The 13,158-nt window shown below is 46.5% G+C and overlaps 3 protein-coding genes across 3 annotated transcripts in view; all 3 read right to left on the bottom strand.

Annotated features, from left to right (window-relative positions):
* LOC309564465 (uncharacterized protein) overlaps window positions 1-13,158 on the bottom strand; it is a gene marked incomplete at both ends in the record, with an annotated part of 1,172,539 nt that overhangs the window by 373,375 nt on the left and 786,006 nt on the right.
* On the bottom strand, window positions 2,962-6,742 carry LOC309564086 (uncharacterized protein; the record flags this gene model as incomplete). The annotated part of the gene is made up of 2 exons (XM_082268714.1): window positions 5,471-6,742; window positions 2,962-3,023 (listed from the first exon to the last, which is right to left on the bottom strand). Exons 1-2 carry the CDS (start codon window positions 6,723-6,725, stop codon window positions 2,962-2,964), a joined length of 1,317 nt encoding a protein of 438 aa, XP_082124840.1. The 5' UTR covers window positions 6,726-6,742.
* On the bottom strand, window positions 7,933-9,963 carry LOC309564087 (uncharacterized protein; the record flags this gene model as incomplete). Its single annotated transcript, XM_082268715.1, has 6 exons — window positions 9,860-9,963; window positions 8,707-8,841; window positions 8,497-8,620; window positions 8,283-8,380; window positions 8,125-8,202; window positions 7,933-8,025 (listed from the first exon to the last, which is right to left on the bottom strand). Exons 1-6 carry the CDS (start codon window positions 9,941-9,943, stop codon window positions 7,933-7,935), a joined length of 612 nt encoding a protein of 203 aa, XP_082124841.1. The 5' UTR covers window positions 9,944-9,963.

The raw sequence follows: 13,158 nt of genomic DNA on the forward strand, positions 1-13,158 counted from the left end.
TACACCTACCTCCTGGAGAGTGTTCTTGATCTGACACACATACACCTACCTCCTGGAGAGTGTTCCTGATCTGACACACATACACCTACCTCCTGGAGAGTGTTCTTGATCTTACACACATACACCTACCTCCTGGAGAGTGTTCCTGATCTGACACACATACACCTACCTCCTGGAGAGTGTTCTTGATCTGACACACATACACCTACCTCCTGGAGAGTGTTCTTGATCTGACACACATACACCTACCTCCTAGAGAGTGTTCCTGATCTGACACACATACACCTACCTCCTGGAGAGTGATCTTGATCTGGCCAACTGTTGTGAAGGGTGTTTTCTTCACCAGGGAAAGAATTCTTCGGTCACCCACCACAGTTGTTTTCCGTGGTCTTCCGGGTCTTTTGGTGTTCCAAACAGTTGATTTGGCCACACCTAATGTTTTTGCCATCTCTCTGATGGGTTTGTTTTTTCAGCCTAATGATGGCTTGCTTCACTGATAGTGACAGCTCTTTGGATCTCATATTGAGAATTGACAACAGATTCCAAATGCAAATATCACACTTGAAATGAACTCTGGATCTTTTATCTGCTCCTTGTAAATGGGATAATGAGGGAATAACACACACCTGGCCATGGAACAGCTGAGCAGCCAATTGTCCCATTACTTTTGGTCCCTTAAAAAGTGGGAGGCACAAATACAAACTGTTGTAATTCCTACACCTTTCACCTGATTTGGATGTAAATACCCTCAAATTAAAGCTGAAATTCTGCAGTTAAAGCACATCTTGTTTGTTTCATTTCAAATCCAATGTGGTGGTGTATAGAGCCAAAAAGATTAGAATTGTGTCCATGTACCAATATTTATGGACCTGACTGTATATATTGTACTGCCCACACACATTACATTTGTACGTGGCAGCCATCCTCTACATATTGCAGTCCAGCAGCAAACTGCGGAAGCTTTCGGGCCCATGTGTTTAAGAATTGACCAATGTCCAGGGAGGGGGAAGATAAGAAAGTAGGAGAGAGAAGGGGGGGGGGGGTGAGAGGGGAGAGACAGAAAGTGGGTGAGGGAGAGAGAGGGGGGCTAAGAGGGAGAGAGGGGACAGAGAGCAAGGGGGGCTGAGAGAGAAAGGCAGGGTTCATACACATTTTCACCAATAAAATTCCATGACTTCACGTAAATATTCATGACCTAATGTTTTATGAAATGTCTATGTATACATGTTAAATAAGAAGAAAATCCATGTCACACCCAGCATATTTTTTCTAAAATAAATGACAATCTTTGTAGTGTACAGTACCTCTGCAGTTAGGGTTTCTTTTCTGGATACAGCGTGACTCAAAATGGTCCCTTGTTTTACAGTGGATGAGATGGAAGCACCGCTGCCGCAGCTGGAAGACGGTGTCACTTCAGGCGCACGGGTGAAAAAGCCAGCGATCCGATTGGAAGCTGTCAAGCACGCAGCTGCAGACTGGTGCTTTGCACCTTTAGCGTGGCTAGACAGCGCTGCCTCTCCCATGTTCGAAATGTCAAACGTTTTACGACACACACTGTACATTTAGCGGACATGATACAGGAGGTGGTCAGAGGCTGCGGACATGATACAGGAGATGGTCAGAGACTGCAGACATGATACAGGAGGTGGTCAGAGGCTGCGGACATGATACAGGAGGTGGTCAGATGCTGCGGACATGATACAGGAGGTGGTCAGAGTCTGCGGACATGGTACAGGAGGTGGTCAGAGGCTGCAGACATGATACAGGAGGTGGTCAGAGGCTGCGGACATGATACAGGAGGTGGTTAGAGGCTGCAGACATGATACAGGAAGTGGTCAGAGGCTGCGGACATGATACAGGAGGTGGTCAGAGACTGCAGACATGATACAGGAGGTGGTCAGAGGCCCAAGCCACAGTCATGAGGTGCAGGTGGACTGGTATGGATGGCACAGTCAGACAGTGAGATGCACATAATGCAGCACAGTAATCTTTTAGGCCCAAGCCACAGTCATGAGGTGCAAGCAGACTGGTATGGATGGCACAGATCTGATGGAGCACAAATGCGGCACTTACTCTTGGAGAAAGAACAGTGGTGCTCCTGCTTGCCAAAATAAAGCTGTTCAGGCAGTCATGAAGGTGCAGCTGGACAAAATGTGGCGCTTACTACTCTTAGGCCGAACCTAACAGTCCCACAAACAGGCAGAAAAGAGTTCTCACAGAAAGGTGACTCAGGATTGGATGCTTACATTTATTTTTTAACATTCCCGTATAGGACTGGTACAGTAGGTGTTCTTCCGGGTCCGCAGTTTGCCCTACTGTCGGTCACTGGCCAGCAGCAGCCGAGGAGATGATCGTGCACCAATCACTGGCAGCGGGGAGGGCCGGCCTGTGATTGGTTTGCTGCTGCTGGCCAGTCACATCCAGGCAAACCGCGGCCGGCCCTCCCCGCTGCCAGTGATTGGTTCACGATCATCTCCTCGGCTGCTGCGGACCCGGAAGACAAATAGTATGTGGCACAAACATTACTGAATAAAATAATAAATTACACTAAAGTCCGCTCCCCGCTCCTCCCCAGTTACATTTCCATGACTTTTCCAAAACCTTTGTGGAATCCTAATTTTCCATGACCTTTCCAGGCCTGGAAAGTGTAATCTCCAAATTTCATAACTTTTCCAGGTTTTCAAGGACCGTACGAACCCTGGAAAGGGGGGCTGAGAGAGAAAGGGGGGCTGAGAGAGGTCCGCCTTGCTTTTGATTGACAGCAGACGGCAGTGAGTGGATCTGAAAGCCGCTCTCGCTTGCACAGGACAAAAAGTTTCTCCAATGGGTAATTTTTGGGTGATGAAGTTTGTCCTCGTTGCACAGAAACACATATGTTCTATTTTCTACAATAAATTCTTTATTACAATTTTACTTTAAACAAAATTGCAAACAAATTTGAACAAAAAAAAAAACCCTACATTAGTAAAGGTAGAAATCTGATTGGTCAGGAAAATGACTTGTCTGGAATGTGGAGGCGGAGTCTGTAATAATTTGTGTAGAATACAATACACAACGTGTTACATTATTATAACAAAGTATTGTAGAATAGATCACACCATAGAGAATGGGGGAGGAGGAGGAAATAAATCCGGATATGAAAGGGAAACTTGTGTACGAGGAACACCTTAACCCCCGCCGGCTGAGCTACAGCTGAATGATGCCCCCCCCCCCCCCCCCGTACTCGAACTTCCCGCACGTCCCCCCTGGCATGCATCCAAAAGTGTCTAATCACGGATCAGGGTAAAGGGCCAAGCACAGCAGCTCTTACCACACAATTGCTCCGTCCAATGTGAAGAAACCAGCGTCATGCTCATCAGTGTCACTACAGTACTACAATGCCCATCAGTGTCACTACAGTTCTCATCAGTGTCACTATAGTACTACATTGCTCATCAGTATCACTACAGTACTCATCAGTGTCACTACAGTACCCATCAGTGTCACTACAGTACTACAGTGCCCATCAGTGTGACTACAGTGCTCATCAGTGTCACTACAGTACTACAGTGCCCATCGGTGTCACTACAGTGCTCATCAGTATCACTACAGTACTACAGTGCCCATCGGTGTCACTACAGTGCTCATCAGTGTCATTACAGTGCTCATCAGTATCACTACAGTGCCCATCAGTGTCACTACAGTACTACAGTGCCCATCAGTGTCACTACAGTGCTCATCAGTGTCACTACAGTGCCCATCAGTGTCACTACAGTGCTCGTCATCAGTGTCACTACAGTACTCATCAGTGTCACTACAGTTATCATCAGTGTCACTACAGTGCTGATCAGTGTCACTACAGTACTACAGTGCCCATCAGTGTCACTACAGTGCTCGTCATTAGTGTCACTACAGTGCTCGTCATCAGTGTCACTACAGTTCTCATCAGTGTCACTACAGTACTACAGTACCCAACAGTGTCACTACAGTGCCCATCAGTGTCACTACAGTACCCATCAGTGTCACTACAGTACTACAGTGCCCATCGGTGTCACTACAGTGCTCATCAGTGTCACTACAGTACTACATTGCTCATCAGTGTCACTACAGTGCTCATCAGTATCACTACAGTACTACAGTGCCCATCAGTGTCACTACAGTACTACAGTGCTCATCAGTGTCACTACAGTTATCATCAGTGTCACTACAGTACTACAGTGCCCATCAGTGTCACTACAGTGCTCGTCATTAGTGTCACTACAGTTCTCATCAGTGTCACTACAGTACTACAGTGCCCATCAGTGTCACTACAGTGCTGATCAGTGTCACTACAGTACTACAGTGCCCATCAGTGTCACTACAGTACCCATCAGTGTCACTACAGTACTACGGTGCCCATCCGTGTCACTACAGTGCTCGTCATCAGTGTCACTACATTTCTCATCAGTGTCACTACAGTACTACAGTTCTCATCAGTGTCACTACAGTACTACAGTGCCCATCAGTGTCACTACAGTATTACAGTGCCCATCAGTGTCACTACAGTGCCCATCAGTGTCACTACAGTACTACAGTTCCCATCAGTGTCACTACAGTACCCATCAGTGTCACTACAGTACTACAGTGCCCATCAGTGTCACTACAGTACTACAGTGCCCATCAGTGTCACTACAGTGCCCATCAATGTCACTACAGTGCTCACCAGTGTCACTACAGTGCCCATCATTATCACTACAGTACTACAGTGCCCATCAGAAATCCTGTTTCTCCCACATATGAGACATCTGATGGAAGACCAGATCTGATTTTTGTACAAAACATTTCCCGCACTCAGGGCAGGAATACGGCTTCGCTCCTGTGTGAGATCTTTGGTGTCTGCAGAGAGCAGATCTCATTGAAAAACATTTCCCGCACTCAGAACAAGAAAACGGCTTCTCCCCCGTGTGAGACCTTAGATGTTTGACAAGGTATGATTTTAGTACAAAACATTTCCCGCACTCAGAACACGAATACGGCCTTTTTCCTGTGTGTGATTTTCGATGTGTGTATAGATTGGGCTTCTGTGAAAAACATTTGCCACACTCAGGGCAGGAATATGGCTTCTCTCCTGTGTGAGATATTTTGTGTGTGTTGAGGCTGGATCTCTTTGAAAAACATTTCCCGCACTCAGAACAAAAAAATGGCTTTTCCCCCGTGTGAGACCTTTGATGTGCGACAAGGTCTGATTTTTGTACAAAACATTTCCCGCACTCAGAACAGGAATACAGATTCTCTCCTGTGTGCAATCTTTGATGTTTGTAAAGAGTGATCTTCAGTGAAAAACATTTCCCGCACTCAAGACAGGAATACGGCTTCTCCGCTGTGTGCAATTTCTGATGATTGTAAAGATTGGACATATCTGAAAAACATTTCCCGCACTCAGGACAGGAAAAGAGCTTCTCCCCCATGTGAGACCTCTGATGTATGGAAAGATACTGCTTATTTGAAAAACATTTCCCGCACTCAGGGCACGAACGCGGCTTTTCTCCTGAGTTTGATCTCTGATGAATGCTGAGATTAGACTTAAACCTCTTATTTGTTGTAAGTATGGCACCGTCCCTCACAGTCTGAGGTTCCTCAGGATAAGAGGAATACGATGGTCCGGCACTGTCCCTCACAGTCTGAGGTTCCTCAGGATAAGAGGAATACGATGGTCCATCTACACTGTGTGGTGTCGAATGGACATTTGAGGTAGCCGGGTTTTCTCCTGGACTATTCCCCGTGTGAGACCTTTGATGTGCGGTAAGATCATCCATTTTTGAAAAAAATATCCCGCACTCAGAACAGAAATATGGCTTATCTCTCATGTGAGATTGCTGATGTCGGGAAAGATGGGACTTCACTAAAAAACATTTCCCACACTCAGCACAGGAATACGGCTTCTCACCAGTGTGAGATCTTGTATGCACATGAAGTTTAGATTTAAAACGGAAACACTTCCCACACACAGTACAGGGAAACCTTTTACCTGTTGGAAGGATGGCACCGTCCCTCACAGTCTGAGGTTCCTCAGGATAAGAGGAATACAATGGTCCGGCACTGTCCCTCACAGTCTGAGGTTCCTCAGGATAAGAGGAATACGATGGTCCGGCACTGTCCCTCACAGTCTTAGGTTCCTCAGGATAAGAGGAATACGATGTTCCATCTACACTGTGTGGTGTCGATTGGACATTTGAGGTAGCCGGGTTTTCTCCTGGACTATTCCCCGTGTGAGACCTTTGATGTGCGGTAAGATCATCCATTTTTGAAAAAAATATCCCACACTCAGAACAGAAATATGGCTTATCTCTCATGTGAGATCGCTGATGTCGGGAAAGATGGGACTTCATGAAAAAACATTTACCGCACTCAGCACAGGAATACGGCTTCTCACCAGTGTGAGATCTTGTATGCACATTAAGTTCGGATTTAAAACGGAAACACTTCCCACACTCAGTACAGGGAAACCTTTTATCTTTTGGAAGGATGGCACTGTCCCTCACAGTCTGAGGTTCCTCAGGATAAGAGGAATACGATGGTCTGGCACTGTCCCTCACAGTCTGAGGTTCCTCAGGATAAGAGGAATACGATGGTCCATCTACACTGTGTGGTGCCGGATGGACATTTGAGGTAGCCGGGTTTTCTCCTGGACTATACTGTGTGATGTCCTCATCTTCTACTTTACAGTCTGGAGACAAAGTGAGACAATCCTCTGAGGTTTTCCTCATCTCCCGTCCATCTACTAAAATAGAAATACAAAGATTATTACTAGACATCCGCAGATTGGTTCCCCTAAACCAGGACTCCGCCCACATCAGGCAGCTTTGTCTCTGAGGATCTTACAATTCCCCCCTCAAGGTAACTAGTAAATGGGTCCTCTGATATCCTAGATAGATAGAGTGTCCCCTCCCCCTCTATCACTCATTGCCATCTTCCCAACACAAGAAGTCCCGCACTTCCTTATTTAGTCCATGATTTAGTCATGAATAACAGCAGGGCTGAGCCCCACCAGAGGTCAGAGAGTGAGGATGGGGGGAGAACAACCAAGATGAAGACTGGACTGATCCTGAAGACCACCATCATTGGGTTACTGACTCCTCCCTCATTATCACTTTCTGTTTAAGGTTCCAAAGTCTGAGGATGTTATCACATTATTATCACCATGTAAAAGTCTGTCCTCCAATCAGATCATCAGATATAAAATGTCCAGCTGGTAGGAAATGGGTGTAACAAAAGAGAATCCATATTATGTGTATATATAGCAGTGGGTAGAGGGGAGAGAGCAGAAGTCAGGAGTATGTAATGTACAACATAGAGTATATAGTGCAGGGGTCAGGAGTATGTAATGTACAACATAGAGTATATAGTGCAGGGGTCAGGAGTATGTAATGTACAACATAGAGTATATAGTGCAGGGGTCAGGAGTATGTAATGTACAACAGAGTGGTTGAAAAAGACCCAAGGTACATACCCCAGGTGTCCAGGTCAAACAACACCTATGATGAAAATCAAAATTTTGCTGCCAGCTGAACCCCAGAATCTCCATAAATCCAGTCTAGATACATAAATTGTGTCTGCAGCACAGAGAAGGAAGATTATCCGAGAGAAATACAGGAATACAGGATGGGGAACACAGCTCAGGAAAGTGACCAGGGGATTACAAGCTGATATCACCCAGTCCCCGCCCTACTCTGGACCAATCAGTGAGCAGTATGGGTGGAGGAATGGATTTAGTGTTAATGACCCACCTGTGCTGATCTCTGTAGGAGTGTCCTCCTCTATAAATGTCCCCGTTATTCCATCCTCCTCCATAGACTGCTGATCATCCCTCACATACGTCTCTTCTTCTTCTGCTTTAACCTCAAATTCTATATCGATTGGATCTCCACTCTAAACCAAGAAAATGAGAGAGAATATCATCTGTAAAATATAAGATTACAAACAAAATATACACATCCTCTCCACTAGTCTATGTTCCAGATGCTCAATCCCACCAACCTTGTAATAGTGAAAGATAGTGTGACCTTCCTGTGTGGAATCCCGGGAATACAGAGGACGGGGACATCTCTCTGGTGGGTTCCTGGTATTAGGTGGCGCCATCATATCCTTGGGTCCTTCTGAAATCACCTCCATCACTCCATACTCCTCATCCTCCTCTTTATATTCTTCTTTTACCACAATATTATCATCCCCGAGGTTTCCACTCTGAATATATAATAAGAAATTAATTTTAACAAACAACCTTGGGTATAAATCATAACTATAAATAATTGTTCCTCATCTACCCGATGATGGTGGGGGATGGTGTGACCTTCCGATGTGGAATCCCGGGAATACAGAGGACGGGGACATCTCTCTGGTGGGTTCCCATTACTGGATCCATCTGTAGGAAACACACACACTGACTGAATACATTGTTTCTATGTGTTTATCAGATGATGGGGGATCTAGGTGGATCCTCCGTACTGCTCTCTCCTTTACAATAAAGTCTCCTCTTACCCGGTGATGTGAGGGGCGGCTGATTCTCCATCATGACGTCCTTGTAGAGATCCTTGTGTCCTTCTAAATACTCCCACTCCTCCATGGAGAAATAGACAGTGACATCCTGACACCTTATAGGAACCTGACACACACAATGATACAGTCACCATCCAGACACATCCCTTGTCTGTTACTGGATAATGTCCCAGAATTCCCAGCACCGCTCACCTCTCCTGTCAGCAGCTCCATCATCTTCTTGGTGACTTCTAGAATCTTCTGCATGTTGTGTCTCTCAGGTTTTAGGGAGTCACATGGAGGCACTGTGATGGTCATATGATCACCTGACTTCAGAAGAGGAAATCTCTGTATTGGAGAACCAATAGGAATATCATGTTAGAATCCCAGAATCCTCCTCACCTCTCCGGTCAGGTCTGTGTATTATTAAAGCGGAGTTCCACCCATTTTTAATAAGTTGGATTACATTGATGTATGTAATCCCCTTTAAAACTACTTTTACCAATGGAAACTTTTTTTTTGCTAGTAAATACCTTATTTTCTTGTTTATTCCTCCTCTCCTCACTTCCGGGTCCGATCGGCGATGACGTCATTCGGCGATTCACAGTGTGTCCTGGAATGTATTCCATGCCAGAAATCTTGCAGTATTACCCAGGAGCTGAGCTGTACTGTGTGTATTGAGGGCGTGACCTGCCCTGCCTCCGCCCCGCCTCCTCTCCGTGAGCGAGGACTGAAAGCATTATATCCTCACTGAGAGGCGGCGGGGCGGAGGCAGGGCAGGTCACGCCCTCAATACACACAGTACAGCTCAGCTCCTGGGTAATACTGCGAGATTTCTGGCATGGAATACATTCCAGGACACACTGCGAATCGCCGAATGACGTCATCGCCGATCGGACCCAGAAGTGAGGAGAGGAGGAATAAACAAGAAAATAAGGTATTTACTAGCAAAAAAAAAGTTTCCATTGGTAAAAGTAGTTTTAAAAGGGATTACAAACATCTAAAGTTACGAAAATGGGTGGAACTCCATTTTAATAGAGATAAGAGTGATGTCATGTGACCTCCCAGAATCCCCCTCACCTCTCCGGTCAGGTCTGTGTTTTATTAATAGAGATAAGAGTGATGTCATGTGACCTCCCAGAATCCTCCTCACCTCTCCGGTCTGTGTTTTATTAATAGAGATAAGAGTGATGTCATGTGACCTCCCAGAATCCCCCTCACCTCTCCGGTCAGGTCTGTGTTTATTAATAGAGATAAGAGTGATGTCATGTGACCTCCCAGAATCCTCCTCACCTCTCCGGTCAGGTCTGTGTTTTATTAATAGAGATAAGAGTGATGTCATGTGACCTCCCAGAATCCTCCTCACCTCTCCGGTCAGCAGGTAGATGATCTCCAGGGTGAGGTTTAGGATCTTCTCAGTCATGTGACTCCGGTCCTCCTCCATCCTCATTGGTCATGTGATCTATACGGGTTTCCTGTAGACAAATAAATGATGAGAGAATGATGTGGATTGTACTGGTTGTACAATATAAGAATGGGGGGGGTACTATGAGGGTTTCTATCAGGGAAGAACGCCCCCAGTGGGATTACACACAGAGGAACATTTTGGGGGTTTCTGTTTTTCGTTAGGCTTGATGGATCACAAACTTATTTTTCTACATAAAGTCGGTTTTGCTCGTTTCTGATCCTCCGACAAAGAAAGACAAATTCCATTCCCTTTATATCTAAATAAACTACGGGGACATTTATATATACTTTTTTTATTGGCAAATGGCACAGGACTCCATAATACACAGAGCGCTGGGCACAGGACTCCATAATACACAGAGCGCTGGGCACAGGACTCAATAATACACAGAGCGCTGGGCACAGGACTGCATAATACACAGAGCGCTGGGCACAGGACTCAATAATACACAGAGCGCTGGGCACAGGACTCAATAATACACAGAGCGCTGGGCACAGGACTCCATAATACACAGAGCGCTGGGCACAGGACTCCATAATACACAGAGCGCTGGGCACAGGACTCCATAATACACAGAGCGCTGGGCACAGGACTCCATAATACACAGAGCGCTGGGCACAGGACTGCATAATACACAGAGCGCTAGGCACAGGACTGCATAATACACAGAGCGCTAGGCACAGGACTGCATAATACACAGAGTGCTAGGCACAGGACTGTATAATATACAGAGCGCGGGGCACAGGACTGCATAATACACAGGAGGGTGTTAGGCACAGAGTGCAGGGTTCAGAGGTTTGCTATGCACAGAGGACACTTCTCCCCCCACATCCATAGCTCACCTCTGCACCCTTCCCCCACAGATTATCTCTGCAACCACCTATTAGCCCTTCCCCCACAACAGCTAAACTCTCCATCTCTCCATGCAGCTACAGCAGCTCTGACCCCCTCCCCCATCTACTCACCTCCCGTTCTCAGCCCTCCAAGCAGTCACGTAGGATTGGCCAGCAGGGGGCGTCTGCCTCTGAGCCACCCGGCTGCTTCTCAGCCAGCATTGGGATGCCCTGTCTATGGTAATCCAGGCCCTCAATCCGGGGACGTCTGGTCACCCGAAAATACCCCCCCCCCCCCAATCCCCCACACCATATAAAAGTAACATAAGCCATTAAATGCCACAGATATAATGAAGGGTTTCTTCAGGGTCAGAACCTTCCCCCACTTTCGGGGCCTTCATTATATCTGTTCTTCGCACTATATATGTGTGTATCATCATCTGCTGGAGATAAAAGAGGTCACAGTGACTATGGAGGAGGAGGAAGAGGACGGACATGACGGGGGGGGGGGGGGGTTACTGGGTGTAAATAGAAAATAAGATCTTATTACCTCCTTTGCTGCCACTTCCAGCAACGTCTCCTCTGTACTTTCTCCCGCCTCACCTCTAACCCAGAACTTCCTGTTTGTACCTGACATCACTTCCTGTCTGTATTCCATAGAGACTTCCTGTCTCTATGGTAGAAGTGAGATCACCACCTTGTGGAGCTCAGAGGAACAGCAGCGTCTCATAGTGAGAACACGGTGTAACGTGAGAATTACCTACCCCGTGAGAAAAACCTACCTACGTCACTACCTGCCAGGAACAGCTGAGCAGCGCAGCAGTGCGCATGCTCACAGCCCCGGAGACCTAATGGAAGAGCTGAGGATCAGACTAGTGCGCATGCGCACTAGTCTGAATTGATCTCGTTGTCCGTGAAAAAAAACCTACCGACGCGGCGGTGACATAAAACAGCTGTGCTGCACTATGAGTCACCTCCGCTCCTGTCCCGGTCACTTCCCTGATCTTGGCTAGTAAATATAAAAGTGACTGGCGGCTCCGTGATTTATCTTTTCATACAGCCGCCGCCGCTTTTATATTTATTAGCCGAGATCAGGGAAGTGACCGGGACAGGAGCGGAGATGACTCATAGTGCAGCACAGCTGTGCTGTTTTAATGTAACTGCTCGCGTTACACACACTGCCGTAAACCGGAAGTGACGAGGGGTAGGTTTTTCTCACGGGTAGGTAATTCTCACGGAACAACGGCCTTGTGCTGTGTGTGTGTATGTACCGTATATAGATGAATAAAACAAAAGGAAATTGGGACTTTGAATGAAACATGTGGCTGCAATCAGAGGATATATATAATGAATGTATCAATGGGCTGACATAGGATTGCATTGCATATGTGTACATGAAATCCATAACAGCATAAACATATAATGTCATATTTTAGTTGATAAATATACAGTACATGTTAACATTGCAACATAATGACAATGATACATCATTACTGGTTGATAACATTAAATAAATACATAAAAATCATAATATCATATTTGGTTAATAAATATATATATACACATGTTACATCAAACCAAAATGACATTGATACATCATGACTGGTAGATGACATTAACCGCTTGCCGACCGCCGCACGACTATTTACTGCGGTGGTCAGCCCCGTACAGGCAAAGTGACGTCGCTAACCTGTGAGCCTCTATGGGGCGAGCGCGCGCCGCCTGAGGCACGCTCCCGCCCCCGCTCGTTCCCTAACAAGTCCGCGCGTGTGACCGGCGGACCCGATGTCCGCCGGCCACCCGCGATCTTCCGGTGGAGAGGGAGAAAGGCAGACGGCTGATGTAAACACAACTGTCTGTCATTCTCCCTGATCTAACTGCAAAGATCATACGGTCCTGCTATGTAGGATCGTATTTCTCTGTAGTTACACAAACAGCCACACCCCTTTACAGTTAGAATCACGCCCCTAGGGACACACTTAACCCCTGAATCTCCAATAAAGTTAACCCCTTTCCTGCCAGTGTCATTTTTACAGTAACAGTGCATATTTATAGCACTGATTACTGCAGTAATGTCACTGGTAACCCCAAAAGTGTCAAAAATGTCAGTCAAGGGTCCGATCTGTCTGCCACAATGTCGCAGTCCCGCAAAAAAAATTGCAGATTGCCGCCATTACTCGTTAAAAAAAAAGTGATCAGCAGTGGGCGGGTATCAGGGAACGCTCAGGCAGAGGCTTCATCAGGACGGGTTGCACAGTGTGTGGAATGGGCTCCACTCTGGATGCTCCTCCTGCGGGGTGTCCGGTGATGAGCGCCTGGCTTCTCCAACGCTGCCAGGTCTATACAAGTCATTGCTTTTCACTG

Source organism: Pelophylax lessonae (genome assembly GCF_965119305.1).
Source record: "Pelophylax lessonae genome assembly, chromosome: 9".
NCBI lineage: Eukaryota > Metazoa > Chordata > Amphibia > Anura > Ranidae > Pelophylax > Pelophylax lessonae.